Source organism: Zosterops lateralis (genome assembly GCF_965231275.1).
Source record: "Zosterops lateralis genome assembly, chromosome: 3".
In the NCBI taxonomy this organism is placed as follows: Eukaryota; Metazoa; Chordata; class Aves; order Passeriformes; family Zosteropidae; genus Zosterops; species Zosterops lateralis.
The window spans coordinates 59,157,090-59,170,899 of record NC_139764.1 but is presented as its reverse complement, the minus strand read 5'-3'; the positions used below and the strand labels follow the sequence as shown (position 1 = coordinate 59,170,899).

At 40.3% G+C, this 13,810-nt stretch overlaps 1 protein-coding gene across 1 annotated transcript in view; it reads right to left on the bottom strand.

Annotated features, from left to right (window-relative positions):
* SAMD3 (sterile alpha motif domain containing 3) overlaps positions 1-13,810 on the bottom strand; it is a gene marked incomplete at both ends in the record, with an annotated part of 35,131 nt that overhangs the window by 3,722 nt on the left and 17,599 nt on the right. The window contains one exon of the mRNA XM_083858075.1: positions 11,506-11,673. Within this exon, the coding sequence (XP_083714201.1) occupies positions 11,506-11,673 (168 nt within the window). The remainder of the gene's footprint in view (positions 1-11,505; positions 11,674-13,810) is intronic.

Sequence of the window (13,810 nt, the reverse complement as noted above, 5' to 3'; positions counted from 1 at the left end):
CAGGCTGCATTGCCGCTGGCTTTTCCTGTTTCTATTGTCACTGATGCAGCTGTGACTACACATAGGGGTGGTCTGTGGGTCAATGCCAGAGGGAGTTGAGACACTTCATCACGTTCCCCAGAACATTTCCAACACAGGGCTGTGAAACACAACATCCCAAACCACTTTGCAGTGCTCTGCATGTGCAATTAAACTTTCCATTTTAATTAACATCCTTTAAAATCATGCATGTAGTATTCCAAGAGTGGTTGCACAAAGTATGCAGTGAAAAACTTGTCTCTCCTAGTAAAAATCCATAGATCTCAACAGCCATTGGGATCACAGAAGAAAAGAAGATCTGCATGCAGGACAGATACCCTTGCATGATTCCCTGGCCCTTGCTAAGGTTCTGTATCAGCATGGTCTGCACTCTTTCTAATTGAGGATTTCAGTCTTCATTGTGTTACCACAGTAATGTTTGTTTGTGACCAGCTTGTGCAGGCATTCCTGCACTCTTCCTGACTGTGCAGGAACAGCGGAGGGGAGACAATACCATACCCTCCCCTACCTGCCTGGGAGGGGTGCTGGGAACAACTATAAATGATGAGTGTATGGTGCTACTTCCCATGAGTTCTGTCAAGACTTCACTACACTGGGGTTTGTGGACTTTCAAATTTTATATTTAATAGCCTTCAGTATTTATGGTTATATAGACTTCAGTAGATTTTTTTTTTGTCCTTCAATTACTTCTCCCAGTCACTTTTCCAATTTTCATAAAATTATACTTTCTACAAAATCCTGCCTTAAATTTGTCAGAGGAAATGCATTTATTTGTTTTTCTCCTGCTACTTCTGCCTTCTATTATCATACTGGATTCAAAACCTATTCATCATCTCCATGCCACTGTAATTTTATAGATATGTCATATTCTGTCCTCAGCCACCTCTTTTCCAGCTGAGACCATCCTAAGCTATTTAATCATTCCACATATGAAAGCTTGTCCATACTTTCAATTCTCCTTGTTACTGTCTTGGCATATTTTCTCATTTTACTGTAGCCTTTATGAAATAGGTACAGTGTAGCTTAAAGTAGTTGCTGATACATCGGGACACCACAGGGGCATAGAGTGGAGTAATGCATTGCCTTTTGTTCCTTTCTTAAATAATTCTGTGTAATCAACTTTTTTTTTTTTTTTTTTTTTTTTTTTTTTTTTTTTTTTTTTTTGACTGCTGCTTAGCATTGTGCCAGCTATTTTTTGGCCTAGGATAAAAATAGCATTTGTGAATGGTACTAATAAGCTCAGATTCCAACACTATAAGTGTTGTTAGGGACTGGGTTTTCTCCTTGTGACTTGTTTTCCATCCATCAGAACTGAATTTTATCTGCTGGATTTCTTTCCCCTGGAATGGAGTCCTTGTGCATTTCTTTGGTCTTTGTCTTTAGTATCCTTGGTAGCATCACAAAACGTAATCTGGCAACTAGTCTACTTTTCCTATGTAATTTAGAAATACATTGAACTGCTTTAACTAAGCATTCATAATCTTTTCCACTGTAAACCCCAACCATTTCTGCATAGCCTTGTTTGTTCTTTTAACTGCTTATCCATTCAAGGACCTTCCTGTTTATCCCCTCAGATTATATCCTCTAAGAGCCTTTGAAAGGCATGTGCTAAAATCTCTTCAAAATTTAAAGTAAACTGTCAGCTGGATTGCCTCTGTCCTCAGGGTTGTTGAATACTTCAAAGAACTAATGAATTTGTGAAGAATTATGTCTGTTTACCAAAACTTTGTTGATTCGTTCCTAATGTGTTCATCTCTTGGGTCTGCATTACAGTTCTTGCCAACTTGGCCAGTGAAAACAGAAGGTTTCTTGGTCTGTATGTTCTCTAGCTCTCTCCTGGAACTCTAGAAAACTGGCACCAAATTAGCTACTTCCAATTATCTAATATCCTGTTTCATGAGAAAAACTGTACATCACAATTTAAAAATTACCTGTTTTATCCTTGGACACCACTAAAATTTTTGCAAAAGTCCTTGATCCTGGAAATGTGTTACTACTGCTCATTGTAGTGAATCATTCTGTCCCCTTTACCGACATGCCAGTCTTGAGACAGATGCCCTGATGCTGCCCATGAAGAATGGTCCCAGTAATGAGATCATTTCAACTCACCTACTGAGAATCCTTGCAAAATCTATTTAGTTTTTCTGATATGGCTTTATATTCTGCCAGCCATCCTGTACCTAGGGAGTGCACCTTGAGCACTCCTGTCCCTTAGCAGCATCAGGCTTCTTGCTTCTCACCCTGGGTGAGAAAACCTTTATAATCAGTGCAGAAAAGGCAGAAAGCCACAAAAAGAATTCTGTGTAAATCTCCATCAGATCACTCAGAGTAATCAGAGGGGTTTTTTGTTGCTGGTGTGTCACCCCTGCAAACTTCCTGCATCAGCCTTTGACGGTTTCTGGTATGCCATTTATATTGGTTGCTACTATGAATACCATCCTAGTATTCACATATTCCCAGTTGGGCCATTCAGCTATTCCTTAACATGCTAATTTGCTCTAAGTTGAACAGCCTGTCCCTCGCTTCACTGTGACCAGTGCACAGAACCAAGGGATGACCCCTTCTTGTCAGTCTCAAGATACCCACACTTTCTCACACACACAAACCTGGGCAGCTGTTTGAGCTTTTTAAATTACATTTATGTTTTGTATGCTGTACAAGAGCTAGCTTGAAGTCTCTTGACTCCAAACAGCTCTATCACTACTGGTTCCTCCTGTGGGTCTGCTTTCAGGCCTCATGCCCATAAAGCAGGAGCTTCTTCAGCCAGCTGATGTGGAACATGGTGGCTCATTCCCTGAGGCACTGTCACCTTCAGTGTCCTACTTGCAGAGAAAAGAAAGCAAAACAGCTTGACCCAGTGTGCTGTAACCACAGACTGACTGACTGGGTTGCTTAGAAACAAACACCAAGAAGAAGTTGTGATCTTTAGGCTTCTAAAAGTTGTGATCTTTTAGCTTCTCTCCAGCCCTCTTGTCAAAGCAAACACTGCTTGATTTGATGGACTCTCCCCATGGTCAGACCTGTCCTTGAGAGCTAGTTTAGATGATGATATTATTAATTAGCTTAAGGAGACCATTTGACATGTTCATCAATGGCCATGGCAAGCTACCAATAGAAATATGGCAGTAGTATAAAGAAGAATTGCTGTCATAGCTATTTGTAAGGGGGAAAAAACAGCAATGGAAGGCCAAACTTTGTAGTGTAATTCATCTATTACCTGGGAGTAATACAAGCAGAAGTCAATGTTAGAACTGGTTTCCTTGCAGTGTTCATCCTGATTAAAGCAATCACTATCTGTAATCTTCCCAACTTTTTTGATTGTGAACAAGTTACCTTTTAAGGTAAGTGGAAAGGTGAGAGGTGGCTTTCTTTTGGTGGAAGTAAGATCTCAGTGGGACCCCTGTTTGATAGAAGAATGGTTCCAAGCATAATTTAAAATATTTTGTAGCTAACTTTAACATTGCAGGAGGAATCTGGGTTTGGGAAGTTGATTTCAGAACTGGTTTATCAACCCAACACTGGCTTATTTAGGGAGAACTCTAGATCCTCTCCATTTCAACCATCAAAGCAAGAAAGCCAGTTACAGCGCAGCAATATTCCAGTAAAATTTGACCATAAGGTTAAATCTCAGTTATTTTGATACTGTGCAAAACTAATCCTACCTAGACCAAAGCTGGGATCTCTTGTCTCAAGGTGTGAAGAAGCCACAGCTAACAGTTCAGCATGTCTGCCAGAACTAAAAAAATAGCCTCATTAAATGAGGAATCCTTATTTCTTTAGGTCACCCACTCCTCTAGCCAGATTTTCAGTTGTGTCACCAGTAACATCCATTTCAGTTGCAACAATAAGGATGTTAATTGGTGATATTTAATTATTTTTGCATACAGAACTTTGTCTTGTTTAGCAATGTAAATATTTAGTTTATAATGTAAAGGATTTCCTTTCTTTTTAAACAATAACATTTTGATTTAAAAAGAATATTTCTGTTACAAATGATAATTTATCCCAGTGTCTTTAAATAAGAAGCTGCCTTATAATCCCAAGCTCATGAGAAGTGCAGCAGAACAGAGAAAAAGGCAAAGGGATGTGGAAAGGAAGTTAAAGAGGTAAGCAGAGGATACCCAGTACCTGTCTGTCAGAGTAATCTAGCCCTAGGCTGCAGGATGGTCCTGCCAAGGCTCCTACTCATTCTGTTGGATTCACAGTCAAAGTGTGACAGCAGCCCATCCCTTGGTGCCCATGCCCACAAACACTCTTGACTTCTTAGCATCTCAAGTGTCTGTGACTGAAGACACCAAGTCTGGGAGCCACACAGGCTCCTTGCCTACACTCCAGATGCTTTTTGACTGTGACTCCCCACCTGATATTCACAGTTCTACTTGGAACCATATACAATTAGATTGTGTTAAGATGCTCATATTAAAGCAAGAAAACATACAAACAAAAAACTACTAGAATCCAAATTCCTAATTCCTCCCATCTCCTGAAGCAAGAGGATAGTCATTTGATTGGAGGCAGATTTCTAAATAAAGGCCCGATTCCTAAATGTCCTTTTCATAGATCTTGATTCTTCCCAAGATATGAGATTGTATTAGCACCTTCTTGTAAAAAAACACCAGTTAGCGGGGTGCTTTTATGAAACAGTGTCACAGCCAAGGCAGTGAAACTGCTACATCAGTTTGCCAGGAGGGAGGGAGCAATTTTTATGCATGATGTGATCTCCAAGGCCTAAACTTTCAGTTACTATTGAAAGCTAGCATCATAAATTGTAAAGGACATGAATGTCAACACCAAAGTAACATGTCTGCCTAATCAAAGAGTGATGAAAGTGCCTCTGGTGTGGGCAGTAGACATCTCTTGCTATTTCATGGGTTTTCACCAATTCCTGGATGGTAAATGCAGCCTAACTGTTGCTAAGGACTGAGATAGAGGTCTCTTTTTTGAAGAATGTCAGCAGAACCTACTGGCTCCTCAGTTTGAGACAGTGAATTCAGTGGAGTTAAAGAGGTATATATGAGGACACTACTGCATGCAGTCAGTCTGCTCACTGCCAACCAGTGATCCAGGTTCCTCACCTGGGATGCTCTGGGAATATTTCTTTGAGGCAGCTCCTTCGGATGGAGACTAATCTGGTTGCTGGAAAGCAATGTAAAAAACATGTGATGGTAACGTTCCATCTCCTGGAACAGCGGTGCTGTGCAGACGGGTTCAGTGGCATCAGCATTGAATGGGAAGTCTTTTAACACCATAAATTAGGACTGGGATGCTGATGGGTGGTAGTGATGGCATAGCCTCTGTCTTTCGTTATTATTGCTCTTGTCAGCTCCCAGCAGCTGCTAGTAATATTTCCTTTGAAAAACACATTTCAAATTTTCCTTGCTAGATGCCAATGCATATTCCAAGTCATGTTATTGCTAAGAGCATTGATGCTGCTAACACTTCTTGATTGCTGGGTCTACCTGCATTAGTTAGCATCAACACTCAAGGTACTTACACAAGAAAGCCTGACAGTAGTTAGGACTCTTATTTGGAATACTCTTTTCCATTAATTGGCTTTTATAACTTCTTCAGGGTGAGAAACAGCTTTCACAGTTACTTAAGCAAGCATAATCTCTGTGTCTTGGTTTTTGAATACTGAAAAGTAGGTCTTGCTATTTTGGAACACATACAGACACAAGGCATCATAAAAGCACAGTGTACAGAATAGTTTTTGCTACAACTATTGTAAGGGACAGCCCTTTTCTCTGTGGTGATAATCAGGGTCATTGGAAGGACATTTACTATGATGAACATTGGGGTTTATATCAGAAGGAGTGATCAAAACAGGCAATGAAAACTAGAAAGTGAAGATCTGCTCCAAAAAACCCCAAGCACTGGAACACAGATCTGGAACAAATATGACTCTAAAAAGGCAGGCTGTAAACTGGGCACTGCTCAAGGCCCATCTTCTCGTCCTGGATGGTGGCAGAGAACTGAGAAGACATTAAAACCATGCCCCACCTCTCACATCCAAACACTGAACACAAAGGCAGGTGAAACAGCATGGACAGGCTGTTTTCAATCAAAATGAGCATCTAACCATCAGCAGGATCCACACTGACTTGTACTCCAACGAGATGCTTAATTAAGACAGACTCTGCTTTAATGGCATATAATTGCCCTTTTGAGCTAGGCAGGCAACTTCAGAGCTAGATTTACATGCCAGTGCTAGCCAAAAACTTTCAAAATCACATAAGTCAATCTATTTCTGACCACAAAAACTGCTTTCCGATTTTGTAAGCTGCATAAGCAAAATGAGAGAAATCTGTTTTCCTGTGCCAAGGGACAACCTGTGCATGACACTTTAATTCACAGAACAATGAAGACACTGGCTGACACAAATAAGAAGGCAAAGTGCAATATGTATGCCAGGGATTTCTGTTTAAAGCTTTTGCTTTGACTTAAAAACATTTTAAAATATTAACTACACTAGTAGCAACACTACACACTCAAAGTTTGATGTATGCACATCAAAGTTTTAGTGGAAAAATCACATTACAACAGTTCGGTACAGCCATTGAATCATCATTTATATATGCATGCTCACATTCTGGCTGTGCAAACATTCAAACACTTAATTTGGACATCATTTATCTTGTAGGGAAAGGTGCTATCACCCTGTTTCATTTGTGCATGGCAGTATATAGATGGTACCTAATGTTGTACCTGCCAATAGTGCCATAAGATCGAGCCAAGAATTTCTCCATCTCATACACAAGCTGTTCATCCTCTGAGAATTTTACAGACATTTAGCTCTCTTTTCCCCTTGCTCTTGCCTTATTTCTCTCATTTCTCCTTTTTTCTTGAGCCATCATCTTCCAAATCCTATTCTTTCTAGAGTCCTTGAAATCTCGTTTCAAGTTTCTGACTCCTGCAGTGGTGTAAGACCATTGACAAATATGATGTTAGTTATCACCTCAAAGAAAAGCATATCCCTAGGAAATGTTTACCTTGCCCAATTTACCTAATCTGACATAAGAGAGAACTCATCTCACAGGGTAGACTTCACTCAGTCCAGATTCCTCCTTTCTTTAGAAAAGACAATTTCCAGATAAAACCAACTGGGCAAATTTCACCATTCTTGTATTGCATGATACCACCAAAGCAAGCACTAATGATGTTCCTCCTGGGCCAGGGGTCTTCTCTGCTTTTCATTTAGTCCTCTTGGCACAGAATTTGCACATTCGCCAATTTCAGAATTCCTGCTTATCTTCCTTGTACAGGAATATCAATAGATGTCCAACTCTGTGAGTTAAGGTTTCTGCAGAATCTTTCCACTTCTCCCAGTCAAAGTACTCATCAAAGCATTTCTTGTTTCTATCCCACTGACACAGAAAGAAGATGTTGTGCTGGTGCCTCCTTTATAAATTGGTTTCATTTTGTTATTTCCAGCTCTGCTGGGTGTGGCAAATTCTCCCATTTATCTGCAAACAACTACTACCACTATCTTAGCTGACATCTTGTCAGGGCCTATTTTCCTTTTCACACCTACCTCCAAATTTATTTGTGTGACAGCTTCAGAGAAACCCTGATGACCTCACAAACAGGCTGTCATAGGATGTAAGAAATCGGAAGCTTTAGAAGAGGGACTGTACTCTCTCTCCATTTTTATTTAAGATCAAGAACTACTAGCAGTCTTCTAGCCTGTTATACTCCCTTACAGTTCAGGTAGCTTAAGATACCCTTGGGTAGACCCTTTGCTGAGATATTTTCTTATTTAACGTCTGGGATGGATTGCAGGAGCTTAATCCAGCTGTATGGATATAGCTATTTAGTGGCATTTGAGATATCATAAGAGTATCCCAGAAACCTCTGCAAGTGGCAGAATATGATACAGGATGTATAGGAAACACATGCCTGTCCGAATTGGCAGGTGGCGCCATGCAGGATATCTGTGGGCTTTCTCATTTTTGTAATGAAAGCTAACTGAATTGATTGTGAAGTCACATGTTCCATGAACAGCACCACTTGAGACTGGCAAGACTTCCAAACTTAAAGGTCTGTAAGGGACAATTTGCTCTCTGGTCACTAAGGTATGCAAGGTATGCAAGCCAATCATCAGCTCGAACCCCATTTCCTTGTCCATCACCTTTTGCCTTCTGACAATCCTTTGACCAAGGACCAGGAAGAGCCTATATTTCTGTTTCCTCTGGCTCCCTCAAGTCTAGGACCCTTCCTATTACAACTGGCAGGAGGTGGTTTCTCTCACAGCCCGAAGGACCATAAACCAAACAAGTCTTTAGGGGAGAGGAAGGGGGCTTGATGCAAAAAAAAGAATAAGATGATCAGTCAGAACAAGCCACTGAATGGGTGCTTTAGCAGTAATCCCACCCTTGCTGCAGAGGGTGGCTCTAGCTGGCTATTCTTATGTATTTTCACGGTGTGACCACCCTTCTCATGGAAAGTACCCTCCGTTTGCAGCAGAGGAAGGTCATTATCATTACAAAGCACTCTCCTCTGGATTACTGCAGCTCAGAGATATTTGCCTGACTGTGGAAAATGACTGAGGAGGATTCTCACACCATAGCCATAAAATTTGTTGTTTATGGAGGTTTTCCTGATAAAATTCTGAATGTCCCTCAGACGCAGAGGCTCAAATTAATGTCTGCCAGGCACAGTCCAAGCTTCTTACCCTGCACCTGACAGATATTCGGAGGGAGCATAATTTAAATAAAAATCTCCTTTAGGGACAGACATCCCATGCATAGGTTTATGTGCTTACTTACCATCATCCTACCGCCCTGCACTTGCTCAAGACCTTTCATGTGATGACAGTCACTAGAAAAAGAGCAGCTACTCTTCAATCTTGTTTGAATATAATGCTCTGTAATGAGGAACACATCAGCAGATGTTTTAAAGAAACTGGAGGAGAAAGACAGATGCTGCACCTGGAAGCAATGCCCTGCATGGGAGAACAAGTATGCTCGAGCTGCTTTTGAAGGAAGAATGTCTGCTTGGAAGGTAATGGGGCTTGGGCAGACTAAGGGGCAGACATCATCTGGCTCAAAACATCACAGGAAGCTTGTTCTGACAAGCAGCTGGATTTTCACATGAACAAGTAAAAAGACTGGTTAAGGGTTTTATCAGTAGTAATAACTTTATTACTCTTCTCATATGAAAATAAATGCCAGGTATAACAGTGAGACATTTCCTATCAGTAAATAATCTTTTTTATCAGTTTCATGCCATTAACAATCCTAGACTATACTGGCACAAAGCACACACGACAGAGTGACAGCTTATGACTGCTCAGGAACTAAAGCTCGATATAAAATTCAGCTGTGTGACTGGTAAGTAGGTCATCTGTGGGGAACAGATGTGCTCTCTCATCTGCATAGCTCTGCCAGTCGGCTTTGACCTGTAATGCCCTAAATGTCCTACTCTGCCTATCTAAAGGAGAGTGTGGTGGCCCAAAGGGACTAGGAATCCTTCACTAACTATTCTCCAAAGGTCTCCTTAACCTGGAATTCATTTCTCCCCATTTTACCTCAATTAATTTTGACATGTTGGCTTCTAGTTCACACAAGGCTGATTCATTTTTCCAGTCTTGGAAAAGGGATGAAGGCAAGGGGATCTGGCTAATGGTAATTTGGATATAATTTGAGTTTTTCTCTGGTACTGGCTTCTAGATCAAATATTTATTTTTTGAGACTAGGATACTTTAACAGTTTATATTTTTCATAGAGTAATTAGTGCCAAGGATTGGCAGGAAAGTGCCTTTAAGTGTGTGTTCCTAAATATACAGAATGAAAACCCCCACTGCTTTTGTTAAAAATAATATTAAACATTTTGTTCAGTTTTGCACATATGTAGTGACATAATTTAGGATCTAAGAGTCAGACACCGCTGCTTTTAATGTCAAAATGCATTTTAAACTAAGGAAGCTATGATTCCCTCAAAGTTATGGAATATATTTTTAATCCTTAATAGAGCCCACAAATGTTGATTCTTGCATTTCTATTTATATTTTATTTATATATATATATATGTTCAGGATACAAGGAAAATGAAAGAAAGTTGTTTAAGGATACTCAGAATTCTCTCACCATCTTTAACTCTTAATTTGCTTTCAACATTCAGGCTAGCAAAAAAGGCCTAGCTCTTTAGAAGAGAAGTAATATTTGTTCTTAATTTCTAAAGCAAACAAAGCTGACCAGTGATGGCCTCGGGCAATGCAGTTAAAGAGAGTGGTGATTCCAGGTCTGCAGAAACACAGCACGGTGCAGTTACACCTGCAGTTATCTACAGATAAACGAAATTTAGCATGCAGTCCCTACAAGATCACTCCAAAGCCCTTCTCAACGAGCTCATAAGACAGAAAAGATCCACATGTGCCCTTTCCAAGATTTAGCAGGCAAAGGATGGCTAACTCTTGATGTGCACACAAAACCAGGAATTTATATTTTCTTCTTTACTGGGTGTGAGACTATTAATTGTTTTGCACCGAAGTCACAGGTTTCTTACTTCACACAAACTGCAAACCCTTCAACTAAGGCAAGCAAGAACAGAAGTGTTTATTCCTGAACATATTAAAGCAAAGGGAATAAACAAAAATCACTAAAATTTCTAAAAACCAACCCAAAGATATATTTGCATTTTGTACAGAAAACAAAAGCTACCTTCAATCACAAGGGCAATGTACGCAGAAATGCATCCAATACACCACTCTCACTCCTCTAAATATAAGGTCTGATAAACAGCAGGATGGACATGAATAAATTAAAGATAAATATCTACTTACATATCTTATTTATCACATTAATACAATTATTTAAATTTTACCATGTTTTAATTGCAGCAGGAAGAGGTGCGTGCAGTGTTGGCACAGTTGGAACCTGAATGTATTTATGAAAATGTGTAAATTAATTAGTACGCTTCAGACACTTACTGGACAGTGATAACTCTCCAAATTCTCCAACTAAAGGAATACACAGCAACTGCATGCATAGATTTGTAAACATCCCTATGTAGATCACACAGCAATACAAGCAGATTTTATATAACAAAGTGCAATGTGACAATAGGATTTCTGCTGCCAGCTCAAATACCTCTTTGCATTCTTATTTGTACAGAGGCTTCAGCTAGTAGACATAATTCTCTATTGTTTTTCACTCTAATTGGAGGTCTATAATCAAAAAGCAGAATAGAAATACTGCATTTAAAAAAAAAAACCAGACAGTATTTTCTGTCCAAGTTACAACTCTAATTGACAACAAATGTGCCAGGCATCCAGTATCAGGATTAGCTCTGCTGTTTGATATCTAGTTTTCCAGAAATGAAAAAATGTTAGGAGTCTGGCAATATGACAAGCTCTATACAAAATGGGTATAAATAGCATGAGATCAGTTCTCCCCTTTAGTGGCTGGTGGCCTTACTGTCAACAGAGGAGCTGAAAGACTGAACTCAGCTAAGCATCAAAAATCTTACCTCTACCTGCCCCTGGACATCATCATGTTTATTTTCAGCAAATGAAGATTTTCTGCTCTGTCCTCTCCTATGGCCAAACTTGCATTTGTTCCTCAGGACTTGCTCATCATCTTCAATGGGTCTCCGCACGTATTTAAAACGATCTTTAAGGGCCCGTTTCCACAGCAACTGCATGGAGGAAAATATAGCTGTCATTGCAAGTATCTGTCAAGAATTTGCCCCAGCCTAAAGCAGGACACTTTGTTTTACCTATCTCTACAAAAAAAGTGTTTGCCATCAAGCAGAAAAAGGCTCATAGGGCAGCACCACCTTGGTTTCAGGATGGAAGGAAACAAAAGCACCTATGGTAAATGGTTCTATGGCAGCCAGCAGCTGGGCTAATGGCACTGCTGTGGCTCACTGAGGATAACAGTGATTTAATCTAAGGGTTAAATCTATCCTAAGCCACCAGTGAAACTGCAGTGTTGTCCCTTCCTCAGCTCTTATTTTATGCTCCATTCATAACGTTGGGTTGTGAAGCTACATAGTGAAGCAGATCAGCTCACAGATGCCACAGAAACCGTGCTGTGGGGTTTTGGGGGGCTTTTTGGTGATTTGGTTTGGGCTTTTTTTAGTTAAGTGTATTATTTTTCCTTTGCCTCTAGCAGTAGCTGACTGGTTGCACGGTTGTCTGATTATTGTGTCTAAGAGAAGGGAGTGGGAAAGACAGTGTGCCACTACCTATTGCTCGGAGCCTATAGTTATACTGGATCAAGTATGTTTTTAAATTGAGCTCAAAACTGTTGAATTAAGAGAATCATTTAAGTAGGTCCTGGTGTTTGTAAGACACCTCAAGGTATGTAAACTGCAAGTTAAAGGCATTTCTGCACTGCAAGCAGATGCAGGTCCTGTTTAATGCAGCCATTCAACACTCCTTGGCAGTCAAAGCTTACTCATCCCCAGCGCTTCTGTCGCCTTGATGTGTATTTCTTTATTAGGTTATTGAAAAGTCAGTGCTGAAAGTTGCACGGACAGCAACTTCATGCATCCTTAAGGACCAATGGCCATTAGCATGTGGCCCAAAGCTGGATGTCCCATGGCAGGAACTAGCCATGCCATGCCAATGACACCCTGGGAAGCAATTTCTAAGCAAAGGCTGTTCAACACATCTGCAAACACAACCCGCAGTTTTGAACAGTTTTTGTCATTCCTCAAAATCACTTGCATATTTCAGTTATTGAGGAGTATTCAAGAGTCAGAGAGAAAAAAATCAGTCAGAAAAGTGACCGTAAATGAAAGGATGTGTAGAGATTCAAATATGTTACTTCATTTTCTAAAACTGACTCCAATATCATGCTCACTCAATACTACACTCAAGCCTGTACCCACTGATGTGCTAAAACACAATATAAACAGAAGAATTATTACCCTAAATTTCTTACCAAAATGGTGTCATTTATTAGTCAGGGTCACATGATTTGAAAGGTTAACTTTTGGTGTTAGCCAGAATTCAGTAGAAGTAGACTAGAATAGTACAGTATCTCTTTTTGCAGTGAGTCTGACTTGCCTGCCTTTCTCACTCACAGGATACAGATGAGAAGGTTTCTTAACAGATGGTGGTGAAGTCGGTGTGACCTTGCATTTTTCCCACTAAGCTTATTGTTCACACCTCCCTAGGTTCTAGCTGACCTACAGGCTCTCAATCCTAAAAGCAAGACCTCTATTAATGGTGAAAAAATTCAGTGGAAGAGTTATGAGACTACAATTCCTGTGGTCTCTACCTCAGCTCTTCTTGAGCAGCCCTGGGCCTACCAGGGCAGGAGTGCCCTGCCTAGTGGGACACTCCCTGCCACCCACCTACCTGCCCTTACCAAAGTATCTTTCACAGCCAGTCACAGCTCAGCATCCAAGAAGTGGAAAGAAAACAAGCCCATCTGCATTTCTAGTGTGCGAACTTCAGGCTTAGGGTTCTGCCAGAACAGAAGTCATATCACCACCAACTTAAAGATAATGACTAAAAATAGAGTACAACTGTTCACCCAGGCTTCTCACAAGGCACAGTCACAGCCTCAAGATGAGTATTACAGCTCAGCACCATTTTCAGAAGAAGTGACTACGTGCCTTGAAAATCCCACTTGTTGTTCACCTGAACCATTAAGGCTCCTAAGCACATTTATAGTTCTGGCCTTATGCATTTTGATGCAAATACCCCATCATTATATGACTAGCAAAACTTATGCCTAGCTTGCTATTTTAAGGCTGCTAAGAAAAGCAAACAAAACCCTTAGTTTAATGCTTCTCTGAAGTGTTTAACAGATGTTATAAT